The sequence below is a fragment of the Nothobranchius furzeri genome, chromosome 12 (genome assembly GCF_043380555.1).
Source record: "Nothobranchius furzeri strain GRZ-AD chromosome 12, NfurGRZ-RIMD1, whole genome shotgun sequence".
Lineage (NCBI taxonomy): Eukaryota > Metazoa > Chordata > Actinopteri > Cyprinodontiformes > Nothobranchiidae > Nothobranchius > Nothobranchius furzeri.
Genome location: NC_091752.1, coordinates 60125758 through 60146065, shown reverse-complemented (window position 1 = coordinate 60146065; position 20308 = coordinate 60125758). Strand labels below are relative to the sequence as shown.

At 42.9% G+C, this 20308-nt stretch overlaps 1 protein-coding gene across 3 annotated transcripts; it reads right to left on the bottom strand.

Annotated features, from left to right (window-relative positions):
• Positions 1-72: 72 nt before the first annotated feature.
• cdk1 (cyclin dependent kinase 1) lies at positions 73-16471 on the bottom strand. 3 transcript variants are annotated; one of them, XM_015945526.3, is made up of 8 exons: positions 16371-16471; positions 15982-16024; positions 15599-15755; positions 11739-11862; positions 11069-11239; positions 10821-10984; positions 7421-7562; positions 73-336 (listed from the first exon to the last, which is right to left on the bottom strand). In XM_015945526.3, exons 2-8 carry the CDS (start codon positions 16016-16018, stop codon positions 220-222), a joined length of 912 nt encoding a protein of 303 aa, XP_015801012.1. In that variant the 5' UTR covers positions 16019-16024; positions 16371-16471; the 3' UTR covers positions 73-219. The 3 variants fall into 3 exon arrangements, with proteins under 3 accessions (XP_015801012.1, XP_015801013.1, XP_054606602.1); XM_015945527.3 differs by having other exon boundaries at positions 16376-16471; XM_054750627.2 differs by lacking the exon at positions 16371-16471 and adding an exon at positions 16252-16315.
• Positions 16472-20308: the final 3837 nt, after the last annotated feature.

The following is a 20308-nucleotide window of genomic DNA, read 5'->3' as shown; positions in this document are numbered from 1 at the left end:
CTGATACTCAGACTGCATTAACTACATAATGAAACTGGTGAAAGGTTATTGTCCACTAATGGAGCCAATATGTCAGTTTAAAAGCAAATCATGCTAATTTTAGGTTTATTGAAAGCCATTACACTTTTTATGGTCTGCACACACACAAACAGAGAAGTATTTACAGATGAATATTCCCAGAGGAAATGAATGCGTTGAAGTGGAATGAGTAAATGGGTCCTAGATGTTATTGCTGGTAGCAGCTGGCAGGGTGGATTTGTCCAGGTCATCAAAGTAGGGGTGTTTCATGGCCTCACGTGCAGAGATTCTCTTTGGAGGATTGTAAACCAGCATTTTCTATTTAAAAAAAAAAAAAGAAGAAGAAAAAGCAAATGTCAGCTTTAAAACTATTTCAGTCCCATTTACAGATCCATCCATCCATTTTCAGCCACTTATCCAGAGTTGGGTCACGGGGTAAGCAGCCTAAGCAGAGAGGCCTAGACTTTCCTCTTCCCCGCGACTTGAGCCAGTTCCTCTGGGGGAACCCCAAGGAAATCCCTGGCCACCCGAGAAACAGTCCCTCTCGCGGACGTGTCAGACTGAAGGCCCATGGGCCGGATGTGGCCCATGAGATCTTCAAGTTCAAAGTGTACACCAACGATAAACTACATTTCCCACAGTGCATGGCGATTGTGTTACCAGTGCAGCTACAGTATTTCACCACTGGGTCGCAGCATTTCCACATCTGTGTTTAATGGAACAAGTGAAAATAACCATCCACAGATTATCCCACAACGTCCAGGAAGAGAAAGACTGATGAAGGGAAGGTGTTTCAACAAAGATGGGAAGGTGAATACATGTTTATGCTTCAGGAAAACAAAGCAGTAAGTCTTTACAGTCATTAGCGTCCATGCTACTAGTATCGGCATCAGCAGCATCACCTCCCCAGTCTTGGACAGAGTTTACTTTTAGTTTTAAATGTACGTGCAACCTCCAAACAAGAAGTAGCCAATAAACTCTCAAAATCAATGGTCAGACTATCAATATTTAAAACAGTTAGCTCAATTAGTCATAAGCAGTAGACAGAAGACAACTGTAGACCTAGACATCACAGTTTCAGGAGAAGAACATTGAATTGTCCAACAGTACAAATACCTACACATCCAGGTAGACTCACACTCAAACTTCATGCCTCATGTGAGGGAAAGCTGTAAACAATAAATACACCTTAGCCAGTGAATTTGTGAATATCAGAACAGCCACACAGAAAGGAGCGTCCAGAGGAGACCATACCATCCCTCTAAAGCCTGATTCATGCTTCTCCGTCTGCGTCAGTGCGGAGACACGCAACGTCCTTGCGTGCCTGCCGGAGAGCTCCGCAAGGACGGATGGAGTCGAGCTCTTTTCTAAACATCCATCACTCGAGACAGACAACGCAAGCTTGTGATTGGTCAGGACGCCGCTGTTGTCTACAGTGCCGCCACTGCGCCCTCAAAAACACAAAGAGAGCCGAGGATAACAAGCAGCAGACACGGAGAAGCTTGAAGAATACCTCGCGAAAAAACTCTAAAAACATGAACGTTTAATTCCCCCGTGGCTGGAGGAGTGAAAAGATGCGCAGCAAGCATTTTATTTGTGGACGGAAATGACAGGAAACGTGGGTTTAGAGGTGGTGAGCGCATGAAGAGGTGGAGGAGGATGAGAGACAAATATGTCCGTGTTAAAAGTCTCTTATATACAAAAAACATAATATAAACAACACTATCTTGGACCGATGCATGACAGGATACCACAGAACAGCGCTACGCCCTCTGTTGTCCAGCCGGGGAATTGCTTTGCAACACTCTCCATGAGACGGAGAAGTATGAGAGCAAAACGCTTCCGTCAATCCATGCGCGTCTGTCTCTTGCGGAGCTGACGGAGAAGCATGAACCAGGCTTAAGGAAAAGTACATTAGGTCAGTCATCCTTCTGTGTGCGGGCAGCTCAGGAATAGAACATCCCAACCTCAATTATAGTAGTTTTCAAATAGGCCATACAGGCCAGTGTAAAATCAGCCTTACTGTGAAAAGAGCGGTTTATCCCTCCCACTTGGCCAGGACATGAATATGCTAATGAGCTGCTTGCTGATTGGTTGGTTTAAACCAGAAGGCCTCAGACACTGGAGACTGGAGGAGGAAGAGCTCCACGTTGTGAAGTTTTTATGAGAGATTTCTCAGAAAAGAAGTTTTTCTTTGGCATTTTTAAACTTTCTAATTTACATAAAAAGTAGGTCACACACAGCTTTGACTTTTTGGCGTGCTACTTTTGATCACCCAGGCTGTCTTTATTCACAAACAACAAGAAAATGTTGGTTTAGATTCTTTGTCCCCTTTAATAGTCTACGCGTTATTTAATTTATAAACATTTTTTAATCTCACCTGCATTAGAATAAAATGTATTTTATGATCAAATAAAAAGGTTGCTGACTGAGCAATCAAGAAACTAATCTTGCTAAAGCATAATACATTTTCATCTTAACCTACTTTATTTGATATAACTAGGAATGTACACAGATAGCCGGTTAATGTTGTAACCGGTTAACTGCTTTCAGTCCTTCTGCTGTGATGAGGTGTAATATAATTTGTGCCACTAGAGGGCACACTAGCGCTGATATCAAAATATGTTTACTGGGCAAGCAGAAGAAATGAGCTCATCACATGACTGTGCTCAAAAATGAAGGGGGCAAGTGTTTGTGGGCGTAGGGTTTTGGTTGGTTTCTGCTTAACCGGACCTCAATAACCATTAAAGAAATGTTGGGAAACGTGCGTTCCTAAATATAACATAATTATTAATCTGGTATCTTTACGGTAAAGCAGACCCTCTGAGCTGTCGCTTGTCCCTGACTGCTGACATGTGGACCAGCCGTGCTACAGAGGCGTACCTTAGTGTGTCCCGCTATTTCCTGAGTTAAGATTGGAAGATGAAGTTCTTCAACCTTGCCGCCATGCCTCTTGTGAACACAAGTCATTTTGTGTACAAGTCATGTTTGGTTTTAGGAGCCTACCTCCATCTGACTGTAGCATTTATATTAACAGGTTACAAAGTTAATTAAAGTTGTTTGATAAGCGATCATCTTGTCTTTATTACTAGATGGCACATAGCTGATCACACTTTAGACTAGAAGCTAATTTAGGGTTGGGCATCGTTTGATTTTAAACGATTCAGATTCCAATTCCAATTCCTCGTTTTGATTCCGGTTCCTATCGATTCCCGATTCCCATTCTTTCAAGACGTGCCATGCTTTACATGAGCCAGCTAACCACAGGTCCTACTTGATGAAATAATCTTAACTTCAACATGAATTTTAATTCTATGAACAACAACATCACCTTCATTTAGACAAAAACATGTTTTGGAGACAAAAAGAAGACTTGCCGCAAAACCAGTGTGTTTGTTTCTGACCACAACCAAAGTCTGGAAGAAGCCTCTGGGATGAGAGGCTAAATGTCTCCAACATATCCAGAAACATCCAGCTGTTTTCAGCTAAAACTCTCAGGATGATCATGTCCAGGATGACTGAGAACTACACCTCCATGCTGCAGCAGCATTCAGTCAGAACAGAAAGTGAAACTTGAATGCAGCTGCTGTCAGTAACAACCTAACAGATTTTAAACATTAAAACTCAACAGAAATAGTTCAGAAAGGAAAAAAAAAGTTATTTATTATTATTATTATCATTTACTGTGGCACAGGCTGGTGTGGTCCACCACAGAGAAGCTGCTCTAGCATGATGACTAATTATTCTACAGGTTATTGTTCAGCCTTCTGACACACACACACACACACACACACACACACACACACACACACACACACACACACACACACACACACACACACACACACACACACACACACACACACACACACACACACACACACACACACACACACACACACACACACACACACACACACACACACACACACACACACACACACGAGTGTTGGTGAGCGGCTGCTTCTGACTGCTGACGCTCTGTGTTTTTTTATTTCTGCAGTGAGACAAACTCACCATCCAGAGTTTGTTCTTTAAAGCTTCTATTAAATCCACCGTGTTGACGCACACAGACAGCTGGTATGATCAACTCTGAAAAGCGTTGATCACAATTTGCAGATCACGTTTATTTTTCCACGGAGATCGGCCGCGGATTCCTCATCCAGTCGGCATTCTAGGAGTCGAAACTAGGAATCAAAATAAAAAACTTTGAACGATTCCGGGAAAAATGAACTGTTGGAACCAGTTCCAATTGATGCTCGATGCCCAACCCTATAATGATTAGAGCATCCAGGGGTGGACCGTTAAAGCGCCCGAGCGCCAATGGCGCTAAATTTTCTCGTCGGGCGGTAAATACTTGACGACTTACCGCCCAGGTGGCGCCCAAGCTTTATTTGTCATTTACACACCGGCTTTCGCCTACATCATGGCCCCGCCCTGTAGGAAGCTGCCGTTTTCGTTTCGCGCGCGTGAACCTGCGCGCCTCTAGCCACGTACTGCACTCGTACGATTCGTGCACGTACTGCACGATTAGTTATAGTCACGTGAACTATAAGTTCACTATTAAAGACGAAGTGGAACCACGCTAGAAACACAAAAGCACGCAGGAAGATCGCGCCACCAGGGATTGGATTTCTTGATGAAATCTCCGGCAAAACGCTTTAAAACTGGTGAGGAGAAGCGAGACAGTTCGAAACGGTATGAAGCAGAGAAGCGTGTGCGTAGGTGGAATGATTCTTGGCGATTTAAAGAAGACGGGAGGCGCAGAGAATGGCCGTGTTCGAGTTGAGCAGCGCCTCGCCTGGAAAACATACGAGAGCAGACGGAAGCAGCAGGGGGAGTGGCTGAAAGACGGCGTTTCGCCGGGGACACACCGGCCGCGGAAGCGCCCGAAGCGAATCGCTCACGAAGTCCGGCCGCTGCTCGCTGCTCGCCGCTCCTCAGTTCAAATCAGACGCCCCCATTCGAGGCGCGCCTCGGCTCCGCTGTGGATTTTCTTTTAACTACCTGGTGTCCTCAATTTCCTCAGCTCTTTTCCTCTACGAGTGAGTGAGTGAGTGAGTGAGTGAGTGAGTGAGTGGAGAGAGAGGGAGAGGGAGAGGAGAGGAGAGAGAGAGGGAGGAGAGAGAGAGAGAGAGAGAGAGAGAGAGAGAGAGAGAGACTATGGTGTGAACCAGTTGTTTCTGCCAGTTGAATCTCTTGGATTTTCCTACATGTGTAGCTCGGGGGTGACGATGGATGAAGATATCGCGTTAGCATTCACACTTGTTCAATTTTCAATTTTAATTCTGGTGCCTGTTAGCAGCTGAAACACATCCTCACGTGCTTGTGGATATCATATATTGTATATGAAAACATGACTGTAATAATAAGTAAAGGTTAGCAGCTGTAGGTTTAGTGTGCTCATAGGAAACGTGACAAAAGAAAACAAAACACATTTCTCTTTATGGCCTATATTGTTGTTATTATCAGCGTAACATGATTTACAGAATACATGTGACCAACTAACATTTCATGTTCTACCACCGGATGTTTGGATCAAAATATGAACCAATCAGATCTTAGATCAGGTGAGAGCCAGGCGTTTCCGTCATCCTCTAGGTTTTGCAGCCGAGGGAGAGCAGCTGCAGCGCCTTGCTCCAAAATCTGCGGCCGCCTTGATCTCACGAGGATATCGTTGCCTACGTATGCATGACGTCAGAGCAAGTCGGCGTCAATTCGGACACAAATCTAACCGGCATGCACTGCTCGCCGATCACCGCTGGTCTAACCTGCGCAGAACTGGCTCATCTCGAACACAGTCAATGGCTCGAATACAGCAAAGCGGAGTTGGTGATGTACTGCGTTGTATGCCGGAAGTATGCGACGACAAAATCGTGTTTTGTTGTGGGAACAAACAAATTCAAACTTGAATACGTTATTATGTTTGTGAATGTGTACAAAATAAAGGTTTATTACATTTAAAACGGTTCCGTTTTTATTTTGACTCGTTTTGGCAGCTGACCAGTGGGGCCGGTAGATTCTTGGTGGGGCCGGTAAATATTCAGAGTTACCGGCCCGGCTGGCCGGTTGGTTTTGAAGTTAATGTCCACCCCTGGCATCCTGGTGCAATAAGCTAAACTTTTATGAATGACACGATTAGTCGACTACTGAAATACTCATTTGTGGCCGCCCTACATTCTACCCTTTTCCGATTCAAGACCACGGTCTTGGATTTAGAGGAGCTGATTCTTATCCCAGCCGCTCCACACTCTGCGGCTGGATTTTTAACAGATTTACTTCACATAAGATTTTCTAAGTGTCTGAGAAAAGGGATGTCCGAGGACACTTGGATAATGGTCATTACAATTTCGGCTTGTGATTTGTCCAAAACTTAGAAACAATGAACCCTTAAAAGAGGAAGCACTTCCTAAGGCAGTTCAGCAGGGTGTCCAGCCTTCATGCCAAATTAACCTCTCGTTGGGAGATCAAACCAGACCTTTCAACGGAATATCATTTTAGCGGCATAAAGAACCGTCCTTTTTCAGAATCAACCAATTATTTGTTTAATCTGCAAGACAACTCATTTCTCCTAGGGAGCATCTCTTCAACCACTCGTGCGTATTCTGAGGGGTGCTACGACTCTCACAGGGTAGCTCCAGGTTTGACATAGTGACATTTAATACCTTTTCAGTAAAATTTAATGCCGGGTCCGTGGCCGGAAGTATATATCTACACTTGCGACAGAACTTTACAGCAATCCTCAGACTTGGTATATATCAGCTTTTGCCTGGGATGGGCCTATTTAATCAGCTTACTGTACTCTTTATGAGCACGTTTTTAAAAAGCACCGCCCATATCAAAGGGCCTGGTACCCAATACTCAGAGTACTCCTGACAGGGCCTCCCAGGAGACGCAGTCGAATGCCTTCTCCAAATCTACAAAACGCATTGGGATTGAATGGGCAAACCCTCACACACCCTCCAGCATCCCTCTAATGGTACAGAGCTGGTCCAGTGTTCCACCGCCAGTATGAAAATCACACTGTTCCAGCTGAATCTGAGGTTCGACAATCCCACGGACCCTCCACTCCAGAACACCCTAGCAGACCTTACAAGGGAGGTTCAGGAGTGTGAGTCCCCTGTTGTTGGTAAACACGCTGCAGTCCCCTTTCTTAAATATGGGAAACCACCACCCCAGTCTGCCGATCTAATGGAACCACCCCAGATTCAACGCGATACTGCAGAGCCTTGTCAACCAAAACAGTCCCAACTAAAATCCCTGTACTTAGCAAATATTCATCTGTGATTAATATGTTTTGGTCCCAGTTCCAATATTAGAAGTTGATCCATGCTCGACTTTCCTCCCATCCAGCTCAGGCCATTACTACATCTTAGAAGTTCAGTGTACTCTTCATCCTCACCGCTAGCAGGTCCAATCCATTCTTGTCCAGGTTCTTCACCATGGATGGTAGGTTTCCAGATTTCCACTTGGGGAATGTGTTTTTATAGTCAGGGAGGCTCTCCACGTCAGGCCACACATCATTGTTTGGGGTTCCTAGTGTCCTGGAGAAAAAAAGGGGGGACAAAATAAATGAAATGGTCTGGGCCACCTGTGGCTCAGTGGGTTGGTGGTTCAATCCCAGCCTCCCAACTACATGTCCTAATGTCCTAGGGCATTGACCAAATTTAACACCTCAATCTGTGATTGGCTGAGGGCCAGAAAAGCTCTTCAAACATTTATTTCATCATCTTCCTCTGTCAAAGCAGCCATTTCCTTTTTAGTTGGTTGTCAGCAATGAGTCTAATCAACACAAACCTGATGCTGCTACTGTAACCCCCTTACAGCCATTTACTAGCATTAGTATGTTATCATACAAGCTTCTCTCACACACCACTAACTGTTAGCAGATGGTGGGTTGGGTCCTGACCCGTGTGTTAGGACACACATCTGGAATGTTTGTCTTCTCCAAAACTCCAGCTGTTGATTGAAACACGTTTTTTCTATAAATCTTCTATGGTCTCTGGTATGAATGGCTTGTGAGATTTTCTCTGTAGGAAAAAACCCGATGCTCCTGTTTCAGGACGTAGGAGTTAGTGTGAGGTGGAAAACAGCACGATTTGTGCGAAAAGTATGGTTGCACACCTGGTGACCACAGATTCACGCTTCTATTGTTGAGCCACTGTTTCATAGCAATCCAAGATGGAGGTCGATAGAGAATGAGAAGCTCGTTATTTGTTTAACGGCATCAAAGTATTTGTTTTGTAAAGAATGTGAAACTACATAAAACCAACATCAGACTGCCCAAAAACAGGGGTGGACATTAACTTCAAAACCAACCGGCCAGCCGGGCCGGTAACTCTGAATATTTACCGGCCCCGCTGGTCAGCTGCCAAAACGAGTCAAAATAACAACTGAACAGTTTTAAATGTAATAAACCTTTATTTTGTACACATTCACAAACATAATAACGTATTCAAGTTTGAATTTGTTTGTTCCCTCAACAAAACAAGATTTTGTCGTCGCATACTTCCGGCATACAACGCAGTACATCACCAACTCCGCTTTGCTGTACTCGAGCCATTGACTGTGTTCGAGATGAGCCAGTTCTGTGCAGATTAGATCACCGGTGATCGGCGAGCAGTGCATGCCGGTTAGATTTGTGTCCAAATTGACGCCGACTTGCTCTGACGTCATGCATACGTAGGCAACGATAACCTCGTGAGATCAAGGCGGTACACATACAGGGAAGTCCAAGAGATTCAACTGGCAGAAACAACTGGTTCACACCAAAGGCGCGCGCGCTCTCTCTCTCTCTCTCTCTCGCTCTCTCTCTCGCTCACACGTAGAGGAAAAGAGCTGAGGAAATGGAGGACACCAAGTAGATAAAAGAAAAACTATAGCTGAGCCGAGGCGCGCCTCGAATGGGGCGCTTCTGAACTGAGGAGCGGCGAGCAGCGGTCGGACTTCGTGAGCGATTCGCTTCGGGCGCTTTCGCGGCCGGTGTGTCCCCGGCGTTAAACGCCGGCTTTCAGCCACTCCCCCTGCTGCTTCCGTCTGCTCTCGTCTGTGTTCCAGGCGAGGCGCTGCTCAACTCGAACACGCCCATTCTCTGCGCCTCCCGTCTTCTTTAAACCGCCAAGAATCATTCCACCTATGCACACGCTTCTCTGCTTCATACCGTTTCGAACTGTCTCGCTTCTCCTCACCAGTTTTCAAGCGTTTTGCCGGAGATTTCATCAAGAAATCCAATCCCTGTGGTGGCGCGATCTTCCTGCGTGCTTGTGTGTTTCTAGCGTGATTCCACTTCGTCTTTAATAGTGAACTTATAGTTCACGTGACAATAACTAGAATCGTGCAGTACGTGGCTAGAGGCGCGCAGGTTCACGCGCGCCAAACGAAAACGGCAGCTTCCTACAGGGCGGGGCCATGATGTAGGTGAAAGCCGGTGTGTAAATGACAAATAAGGCTTGGGCGCCACCCGGGCGGTAAGTCGTCAAGTATTTACCGCCCGACGAGAAAATGTTGCGCCATTGGCGCTCGGGCGCTTTAAAGGTCCACCCCTGCAAAAAACAACAGTTCTTGTATGTGAAGCTGTATCTGTTTGTATTAATGTGGAATTAATCCGTATATTTCCTTAGTTGTCATGTAAATACATTCATTCATTTAAAATTTTGCTTGGTGTCTTTTCAATAAAGTTTTTAGATTAATCAAAATCAAGAGCTTTTGAGGGTCACTGATTATCAGTTGACATCTTTGCTTTTATTTTACATTTCCTTTGAAAATTCAAACATATTTTCTCCAAAAAGTGTTTGTTTTTGGACTACAGGACTATACCTGCTGAGACTATAACTGTAAACTCGTTCTGATGGTCAAAATCATCAGCGTCAATGTGCTATTGGGAAGTCCCCGCTCCGAATTGCTGCAGCCACACCTGCAGCTCATCTTGGACTGAGTGTGTTTGTTCCCGTGAGGGGATAAAAGGAACGCTGGATACACGCCCGAGGAGCTACTCCTAACCCATGAGTAGTCTCCTTTTCTGCTCCGTTCTGGACACCCTGACTTTGTAGAATACGATTGTGATTACGTGCGCGTGTTTAGAGGAAAGCCTCTGCATGGTATTCTGCTTAAGCTTGAGTCAGTGGTTTGTAGTATTTAGTGCCAATTGCTTCACACTGGTATATTTGCCTGGACAGAAAACCAAGAATTCTCTGTTCTTTAAAAGGTTCGTTTTGTTTGGCTTCAGAGAGCTTTTGGCTTATAGAAACCCGTAGAAACTCGTACCAGCCTATGTAACTATTTCATTTTAAAAGCTACCTGAGATCTGTTGATTATAGTCTGTTTTCCAGCTTTTAATTAAAAGCTGTGATTTTCCTTTGGTACCTTTTTTTTCGTAGTTGGGCTGTGTCTAGTGGCATTTGTTAGAACCTCCAGCCCCAAGAACAAGTGTAAGCTGTGTAACAAAAATAATGTGTGTTTTAATTAAATAAGGAAAATATTTTTATACCCAGGTTTCTTTCTCATCTGTTCTTATCTTTTCTCTGTCCTCTTAGCATCTTAAAGTAAGGGGTAAAGCATAAGTTAAAACCTAACAAGTAGCTCAGAATAATAATAATAATCAAGTCATCAGAGTTATTGTATATTACAAGGGCTGTTGGCAGGAAGGATCTCCAGTAGCGGTCAGTGTTGCAGCCAAACTGAAGAAGCCTCTGACTGAAGACACTGCAGCGTTTCACACCGTGGTCAGTAGTCAAATCGCTTAATCCTTGCAACCATATAAGCTACCCGATTCCATTATTAAACTGGAAATTTGTTGGATATACCTGAAAATCCTGAAGAGTTGGTCTATCTCTGAGTCTCCATGGAATAGCGGCTTCTTGGTGGCAAGCTCAGCAAAAATAGTTCCAGTGCTCCAAACATCCACAGGGGTTGAGTACCTGGCTGAGCCCAAAAGGACCTCTGGAGCGCGATACCACAGAGTTACAACCTAAGGACAGCAGAGTAGTAACATAAGTAAGCTGACAGCTGTGCGCTGTCCAGGATTTATGGCTTTGGTGTGAAAGATGCTCACCTCATGGGTGTAGACCCTGACAGGAACACCAAAGGCTCGAGCCAAGCCAAAGTCTGCCAGTTTTATAACACCCTTGTTGTCAATCAGCAGGTTCTGAGGTTTCAAATCCCGGTGGAGGACTCGACGGCAGTGACAGAAATAAATTCCTTCCAAAATCTGATAAAGGTAGCTCTGGAAAGAGAAGCTTTAATGTACAACCCCATCTAAACAGGAGAACCAGGGGTCTCATTTATCAAGCTTGCTTACGCACAAAACGGGGTCGGAAAACTGCAACTTTCCACGAAAACTTAGCAGAAAAACTTATGCTCATTTTGGACATGGAGAGCACCTGCAATGCTGCTTCTGAGAAGGATACAATTATGAATTACAGCAGCATTATCACTTGTATATGCATGAGATCCACAAGGCACTTTGCATTGACCATTTATGGCAGTAAGTGGGCGTGGTGAGGGCGGGATGTGACTAAAAAGCAGCTGAGAACCTTTCTCGTTAGTCTCCGATTTATGAAGCGGAGATTGCGTGCAGCTGTGGGTACTCCATGTTTGATAGATCACAAACCTACTTGGCGTAAGTACTTTTTTTTGCAGAGCTTAAGTACAGTTGTAGTACGGATTCTACGCAATGTTTGATAAATGAGACCCCTGGGCTTTAACCCCCCTGGCGAACTAACCTTGACCAGCATGGGATCCATGTACTGGCCAGAGGGGATGGAATCCAGGTACTTCTTCAGGTCCATAGACAGGAACTCAAAAATGAGGTAGAGACGAGACTCCTGCATCAGGACATCCAAGAGTCTGGTGAACACAAACACAAGAACAGACAAAGTTTACCATGTCTGTCTGCTCAATCCTGATTTGACCTGAAGGTTGGCAGCGTTTATTTTGACAAGATAACTTCATTTAGTTTTTAGTCTTTGTTGTTTGGCTAAAATTCTTTTTAATTTTAGTCTTAAACTAGTCAAATATGCAGGAATATGTATATTTCTTCTGACTCAATCACTTTTTTATTCTGTAAAAGAAACATTTACTACACCTACTTGAAACAGTAAACAGTGTTTCCCTTCCATAGACTTTACCGTTGCGCTGCGCCACAGCTAAAATTCCAGAGCCACCCCAACAAAATGTTAATATCCAGTGCTCAGCATAACTGAGTACACCCAAATGCATTTATCAGAAAACCTTTAGTTTCCTTTCAGAACCAACATTTTCTATGAGATACCAAACTACAAAATACTCCCACAAATGTGGGCCGTTGATTACAAAAGAGATTTGTTCATTTTCACACACAAAAAAGTGATTTTCCTAACAAATCCATTCAAGTCCATGTTGCAAAAATCAGTACACCCCAATTATAGTCTTAGGAGAAATGCCACACTTAAGACTACACAATTTGAATTAACAACCATATAACCACAAGCGAGTCTAATGATTCGTTTAAGAAGGGGTCCGGCAGACAGATGTATGCCATGTATGTATGTGACGGACTTTAAAAGGGCATTACCTAAAGAAAAACCCTTCCCATTTCATGCTGTCAGCAATGGCTCCACGTGGAAGAGAAATGTCACCATCTAAGAAAGGAAATAATTTCTGTACACAAAAAGGGGAGGGCTACTCGGAGATCAGCAAAGCTTTATGTATCAGTCTGAATATTATAGCAAAAGTGATCCAAAAATTAAGAAAAGATGGAAGTGCAACTCCCTTTTCTCACCCCCCCTTCAGCTTAGACTACCCACCCTTTTCAGAGTCCCATAATCGGAAGGTTGCAGGTTCGAGCCCCGCTCAGTTTATCACTGTCATTGTGTTCTTGGGCAAGACACTCCCTTTGCCTGCTGGTGGTGGTCGGAGGGACCGGTGGAGTCAGTGTTCGGCAGCCTCGCCTCTGTCAGTGCGCCCCAGGGCAGCTGTGGCTACATCGTAGCTCATTCCCACCAGCGTATGAATGTGTGTGTGAATGACTGATTGTGTTGTAAAGTGCCTTGGGGGGTTCCAGGACTCTAGAAGGTGCTATATCAAATACAGTCCATTTAGTTGTTTCATTTTTAGAACACAATAAGCCTCGCATCAAAGCACTGAGCCTAAAGCCTGATTTATGCTTCTCCGTCTGCGTCAGTGCGGAGACACGCAACGCCATTATCCGTCCTTGCGTAGGGCTCCGGCAGGCACGCAAGTACGTACGGAGTCGAGCCCACTTTTTTAAACATCCGTCGAACGAGACGGATTACGCAAGCTTGTGATTGGTCAGGACGCCGCTGTTGTTTACAGCACCACCATTGCAAAGAGAGCCGAGGATAACTAGCGGCAGACACGGAGAAGCTTGAAGAATACCTCACGAAAAAACTCTAAAAATATGAACGTTTAATCCTCCCGTGACTGGAGGAGTGAAACGATGCGCAGCAAGCGTTTTATTTGTGGACGGAAATGACAGGAAACGTGGGTTTAGAGGTGGTGAGTGCATGAAGTGGTGGGAGAATGAGAGACAAATATGTCCGTGTTAAAAGTCTCTTATATACACAAAAAACACAATATAAACACACTATCTTGGACTGGATACATGACAGGATACCACAGAACAGCGCTGCACCTTCTGTGGTCCTGCCGGGCAATTGCTTTGCAACACTCTCCAGGAGACGGAGAAGTATGAGAGCAAAACGCTTCCGTCAATCCGTGCGTGTCTGTCCCTTGCGGAGCTGACGGAGAAGCATAAACCAGGCTTAACACAACATGGCGCAGCAAACTGAGCTGAGACCAGCAACAGGAGTGTCAGTCAGCCATGACACTCCTGCTTGCATCTGACTCCTCATTCATCTTGTAAAATTTGGTCAAAAATGTTGTCAATTTTAGTCAAAAGACAAAATTTAAATTAAAACTTCTGGTCAAAATTAACACTATTAAGGAGTAGAAAACATCCTCAGTAAAATATTCTGGGCAACAGTGAAGTCTGTTCTAAAGTAAAAGCAAATTAAATGCCGTTTTTGAACATTGGATGAACAAAGGCTTCCAAACCATCTGGACATCTCCTGTGACTTATTATCAACAAATTTCCCTCAAATGTTTTAGCTATTGCCTCACTGAGTAATGAACGGAGTATTGAAGGCCTACACAGCCATCAGACCCACGGATTAGATGATCCAGAGGCTCAGAAACAGGATAAACCTCCAACCTTATTTTAACGTAAAAAAGGCAGCACAGCACCATTTTACCTGCAGTTATTCACTAGTGGATCAAAACTTAACTTTCATTAGCAAAATAACCTATAAAAATGATTCAATGAATCAAAGAAAGCAGGAAGAAATATTACTTCTGTTTGTACATTTTTACTTCAGTTCAAACTATTTAGAATTCTGTGTTTACATCACATTTAGCTTGTATTTTATTTAAAATATCTTCAGCATTATTCATTTTAGGGGATTTTTTTTTGGTGTTGCCTAATTTGGGAAAATATTCACAGCATAATTATTTGAAAAGATTTTAGTTTTTAGGAAGTATGATCATTTATGACAAAACTGCTTACACTATGAAAAACTGACATTACTGCCAAGGCTCCTGGCAGGACACAGGGCCCGGGAGTCAACAGGAGCAGTTTAGGTGTTCCCGTGTGCTCAGAAAGGTTACTGATCCATTCAAAAAGCAATGAAAGGTCAAATCATTCACACGAAGTACATTTGTTGTTAATTATCTGAAAATATCTGATTAATAAAAAAATGTTTTTTTTTTGTTTTAAAACAGGAATGTCACAATTTTCCTTTGACTTTTGTTACAATATGGATGTATTTAAATACAGAGAAAACAGCTTGTGAATACAATGCATGTTAATATAGTAAGTATAGCATTTTTAAAATAAGCATATTCACACATGGAAAGTATCAATGTGAATAATTGTATGGCGGTAGCTCTTCGGTACTTTCATTGTGTAAAAGTAGCTCCAAAAGGTTAGAGACCCCGGCCTTAGATAGAAAACTTTTTTTATTAGTTGGCCCATTTTATGTGAATCACTTTGTGATGAGTGCTACATAAATAAAATTGACTTGCTTGACATAATAAACTGAACTTGAACGTTTACTCTGTGAAGTGCTCTGAGACGACCCTTGATGTGATTTGGTGATATTAATAAACTGAATTGAAATTTTACAGCCCTTCCACCAAATATCAGATGATTGGTTGTTTCATACAAACAGCCTGAGGTTTCAGCAGTATCACAAAAAGTCACGTGTACACAGCGTCAGCTGTTGTAGGTCTGTAGAAAAACACTAAACTAGTGTTTTAGTGAAGTTCTGTGAGATTTTCAAACCAGTTGTGACGTTACAGGTGTGATGTAAGATGGTAAAATTATGGAAAATGGAAAAAAAAGGAGGAATTAGATTCAGCATTCCTGGGACAAGCTGAAAACTACACTGGTACTTTTAAGGAGGGGAGTGGAAAACATCTGCCAGAGCCCCAGCTGGATTACAGCGAGAAAACTAAAGACTCCAACAAAAAGTGAGAGCAAAACCTTGAAAAAACTAAAGTTTTAGATGAAGGAGCTTTTCCTTACCGTACAACATTGGGATGTTTGAGTTCCTGTAGTAGAGACACCTCTCTGACAGCAGTGCTGGGAACACCCTCCTCCTCACTCTCGAGACGGATCTTCTTCATAGCCACAATCTGCCCTGTGGCCTTGTGCCTGCCCTTATACACGACCCCATAGGTGCCTGCACGCAACCGTTCAGCAGAAGAAATAATCATACATGTGGACACAACCCTCCTGTGCACACATCATACCGGGCCATTCATGTTTCACAAATCAGAAACGCAAAGATACATATCACACAAAGTACAATATGTCCAGGAACTGATTTAAACTCATACTTTGTGAGAACTTTTTTTTTAATCACAACGATGCAAAAAAAATCTGGAACGTTTTTGAAGTAGACCCACCTTCTCCAATTTTCTCTATTTTGACATAATCGTCCATCTTTGCCTAAAGGAAAAAAGAGAAGACGTGTTTTATTGTTATTTCAGCTCCAGCCGACCTATTATACTTCCTGGTAAATATTTTCCTGACACTATCGGAGCTAAAGGTAGCTGGACTCCTCATCCTTGTGTGTAACAATTAAATCAAGAGACTGACTTCGGTGGTTTACGGCTAACTAGACTAGCTTTTAAAACGGCTTCCTCTGCTTTATCCACCAACGTCAGCCTACCTACCACTAAAAGGTAAAAGGTGAAGCAGCACTACTTTTTAACCGCCGTCACACTTCCTAGCCAGAACACGTTTGTTCAATCTGAAGATGGATAAATGCTGTTTGGTAAGAAAAATATCCAACCTTACTTTGTGTCGTTTCTGATTCGGGTTGCTCACGAGCTGACTGCAGTTGACTAACTCTTTTGAATAGACCGCAGTGCAGTGGCAGTTCAAAATGCACCAATAAGATACGCTGATACTATTCAAACACACCAATCAGAAATAAAGACATTTCGTTGTGGGTTGAGCGGGAGACAAGGCGCCTACGTAGCAACTACACGTTTAAACGTTTAGATGCGTTTACGGGTAGTAGGATATTACAAATACGTGTAAAATTCTAAACACTAGCATGGTAGTTGATGTCATTATCATCTTGGATGAACCGTGTTTAATGTTGATGTTTGTCAACCAAGCAATAAGCTTCGGATGTTCTATTCCTCTGGCCTTATCTTCTTCTAAGTAGACAAAATGAAAGAAATAACGGCTGTGTTTTGTTTGGCACCTGTTTATACTGATTGGTTGGTTCCAACTCTTGAGTTTTGAGCAGGTTTTGAGGGATAAAAAATTTTAAAAAAGGAGAGAGGGAGAAACATATACTATTTAAAAATAGTTAGATACCTGCTATGGGTTTTTGAATTTGTAGTATGATCCTGCTTTATAGTTTACATGGGTCTGTTCCAATTTTGATAACTCAGTGTTAGGTTTTGGCTTGTGAGTTCAAGTTTTGCACATTTCTCAACTTTTCACATAACTTAATACAACTACTGTTCAAGTAGTTTTGTTCTTCTGTGGTCTAGATGTCTGATTTCCGTTTGTCGTGTTTTTCTCTACATGTACGGGGTGTTCGAGATTTAACCAAAAGAAAAGCTTTATTTTTTATTTTGTATGCAGCAAAATAAGGATGTCTATTTTTTTACAGGAGACTCATCCCTCTTCAAAAGATGTTACATTTTGGCATAATCAATGGGTGGGGGGAGGCTATTTTTTTCTCATGGTACTAATTTTTCAGGGGGTGTTTTAATTTTATTTCATCCTAAATTTAATGGTGAAGTTATAGACACCGAGGTTTCAGAAGACGGCAGATGGATTCTGTTGGTCATTAGATGTGGAGATAATTTTTTTATTTTAGTAAATGTTTATGGCTTTAAATCTAGGGTTTCTAACACCACGCTCCTCAACTCTTTATCTGATAAAAATCCTCATGGAATTGAACAAATTTCCTTCAGCATTTGTGGTTGTTGGCGGTGATTTTAACGAAGCTCCAAATTTATTTTCAGATAGATTTCCTGCAAAAGGTAGTCCAGATAATTTTAACCCTGTTATTTATGATTTCTGTGGTAAACTTTCCTTACTAGATGCCCTGAGAATTTTACACCTTTTGGAAAATAACCTCTTTACTTGGTTTAAAACAGACTTATCTCAAAAATCGCGTATAGATTTGTGGCTAATCTCTGATAATTTAGCTCCCTGGGTTCGAAGCTGTAATATTGCTATTGCTCCCTTAACTGATCATGCTGGGATAGATATATTTTTATCAAATTTAAGATCCACTAATTGTAGCAAACCTGGATATTGGAAATTAAACTATTCCTTGCTACAATAAAATGATTACTGCTTGGGCATTGAAAAAATTGCTACTAAATTCAATTCAATGTCTGAAATTACACCTACCATAAAATGGGAGCTTTTCAAATTTGAATGTCAGCGCTTCTCAATGCGCTTTGGAAAGCAACAAATAAGAGAGCAGAATAAAGCTTATACTGATTGTTTAAAAGAGTTTAATGAAATTTTAAGTATACATGTGTGCGTTTGCACTCATTAAGGGGAAAATTAGACCTTTATTTCCAGAAAAAGGCAAGGGGAGCTTTTAAAAGGTCTCGGGCTAGATGGTTGGAACACGGAGAAAAAAACTCATCCTTCTTTTTAATCTGGAAAAAAAACGTGGAAAGGCAAAAAACATCTACTTTATATATTAATAACAATCTCTCAAAAGATGAAAATGAAATTTCTTCCTTTATCTCTAACTTTTATCAGAAGCTGGGTCCCGGGTCGCTGGGTCCCGGGCTCGGCCGGCTGGTGGGTAGGAGGCTGCGGGTGGGCCTGTGGGCTTGCCACTGATATCCGCTGGGACTCTGCCGGCTGCTGGTTGTGGCCCCCTGGGGCAATCCATTGTGCCTCTCAAAGGGGGCAGGGGCTTTTCTGGTCGCAGTCTCCCTGGGGTCCCTGTGCTCTGGGGCAGCTCCTGGCTCTCTGGGACTTTGAGCTTCCTCCATCTCTTACACATCTTTGCGGGGTAGATCTGTGGCCCCTCACACTCTCTATTGGACACTCCTATCGAGAAACCTCATATACAAGCTCGTGTACACACAGGTGCTCACATGGTGCGCTCATAAGTATGGACTTAGGCACATTCAACAAATGTCTTAAGGCTGTGGTTAACACTAAATGCACTGTGATTTATTATCGTGTGATTGTTCAGTAAAACAATGTTGATTTTATATTTCCTCATCAGGTTGACGCAGTGATAGCTTGCTCCTGTTGTATTGCTGTGTTTCCCTTTTCTGCAGATCTAGAAGCAGACTCTTGTTCATCATTAATTGTTTATTTTTGTGGAACCCCTCCTCCCCACCTTTTGTCTCTTCCTTTTTGTCTCCGTGTCTGGTCGGAATTACAAAGCATTCAAAAAACAATAATAAAGTTTTAAGTATCAGGCGTGACATTAAAAGCAGAAGCTTTGGTGCTCCACCTGAGAGTAAATCTCTAAGGCTTGTCACCAGCATTCATACATTGATTCTGTTTACTTCACAGCCAGACAGGACACGAAAAAAAAAGAAAAGAAAAAAATTGCTTGCTCCCGTGTAACATCCAGGAATGGTCATTTTTCATCCACAGTTTGACCTTCTCTGTATCCAGTCATCTACAGACATAATTCTGCCTCTGTGTGCCCTCTAATATTCCAAGCAGCAAGAAAGGTTCTACCGTGTTGTTGACATTGAGATTATTAACACAGTGTTCCCTTCACCAAGGTCTTTCTGCCAAGCCTGTCTGCTTATCTAGACTGTCCTGCACAGAATAAAGGACCGAACCGTTATAAAGAATGACCTTTTATAATAATGAATACTGAATGATGAAATGAAATACATAAATAATCATATAAGTATGAACAAGGGGTTAAATGAAATGTTTTGATTAATCTGTGCCTAAATTAATAAGGTTGAAATGAATGTGTCCTTGCAATGGTCCGTTTGTTTTATAATCGGTCTTCTTGACAAGCTCACACACACGTGCAAATCTCCATGACACGAGAGTACAGAAATGTCATGACACATAGAGGTTTTCTTATCCACAAATCAGAGCATCTTTTATCTGGAGAAGGAGTGTTTCTGAGGTTTGTTTGGTAAAACCTCCCTAACATGGCACGTTGTGATTTGCCAGAAAATCATAACATAGGAATTAATAAAACAGATTACTTCCCGAGTGGCCAATCCGGAACCAGCCTCTTTTGAAACATCTCTTTGACACACCGTCAAACCTGTTTGCATGCTGCAGCTGACACAGCTCCGACTCCTTAAGACACATATGTCAGACACAAGGCCCACGGGCCAGATGCGGCCCAAGGAGCATTTTTATGTGGCCCGCGAGATAAATATAAAAAATATATTAAAACTGGCCCGCTGGCCGATTTTACCGCAAAGACTTCAACTCCCATGATGCTTTGCGGCGTCAGCGCGGAGCCGACGCGCCCCCTCCTTTGTGTTTTTTCCAGCGCCTGCTGCCGGTGTCTGCAGCTCCGCTGTCTCGGACAAACTACACTCCTCTCACTCAGCGCCGAGTTCACTCAGCTATTTTCTGACGTTGAAGCCCAGAAACGGAGATTTTAACAGCTCAGTAATGTGTTCACGACTGAAAGAGAAAGTTTTCCAACTAACATCCAGACAGAGCTGATATAACTCCAGCGAACAGCGACACGCTCAAACCAGCACGGCTCTGTGGCTGCTGTTGTGTTTCCTCCCCGACACA

Bases quoted from the DNA above. Each gene is read 5' to 3' on its own strand.
- cdk1 (XM_015945526.3), bottom strand. From the start codon at position 16,018: ATGGACGATTATGTCAAAATAGAGAAAATTGGAGAAG. The intron at 15,756-15,981 runs GTGGGTCTACTT...GGTTGCGTGCAG, and splicing joins AATAGAGAAAATTGGAGAAG to GCACCTATGGGGTCGTGTAT. The intron at 11,240-11,738 runs GTTAGTTCGCCA...TTCTCTTTCCAG, and splicing joins TGGATCCCATGCTGGTCAAG to AGCTACCTTTATCAGATTTT.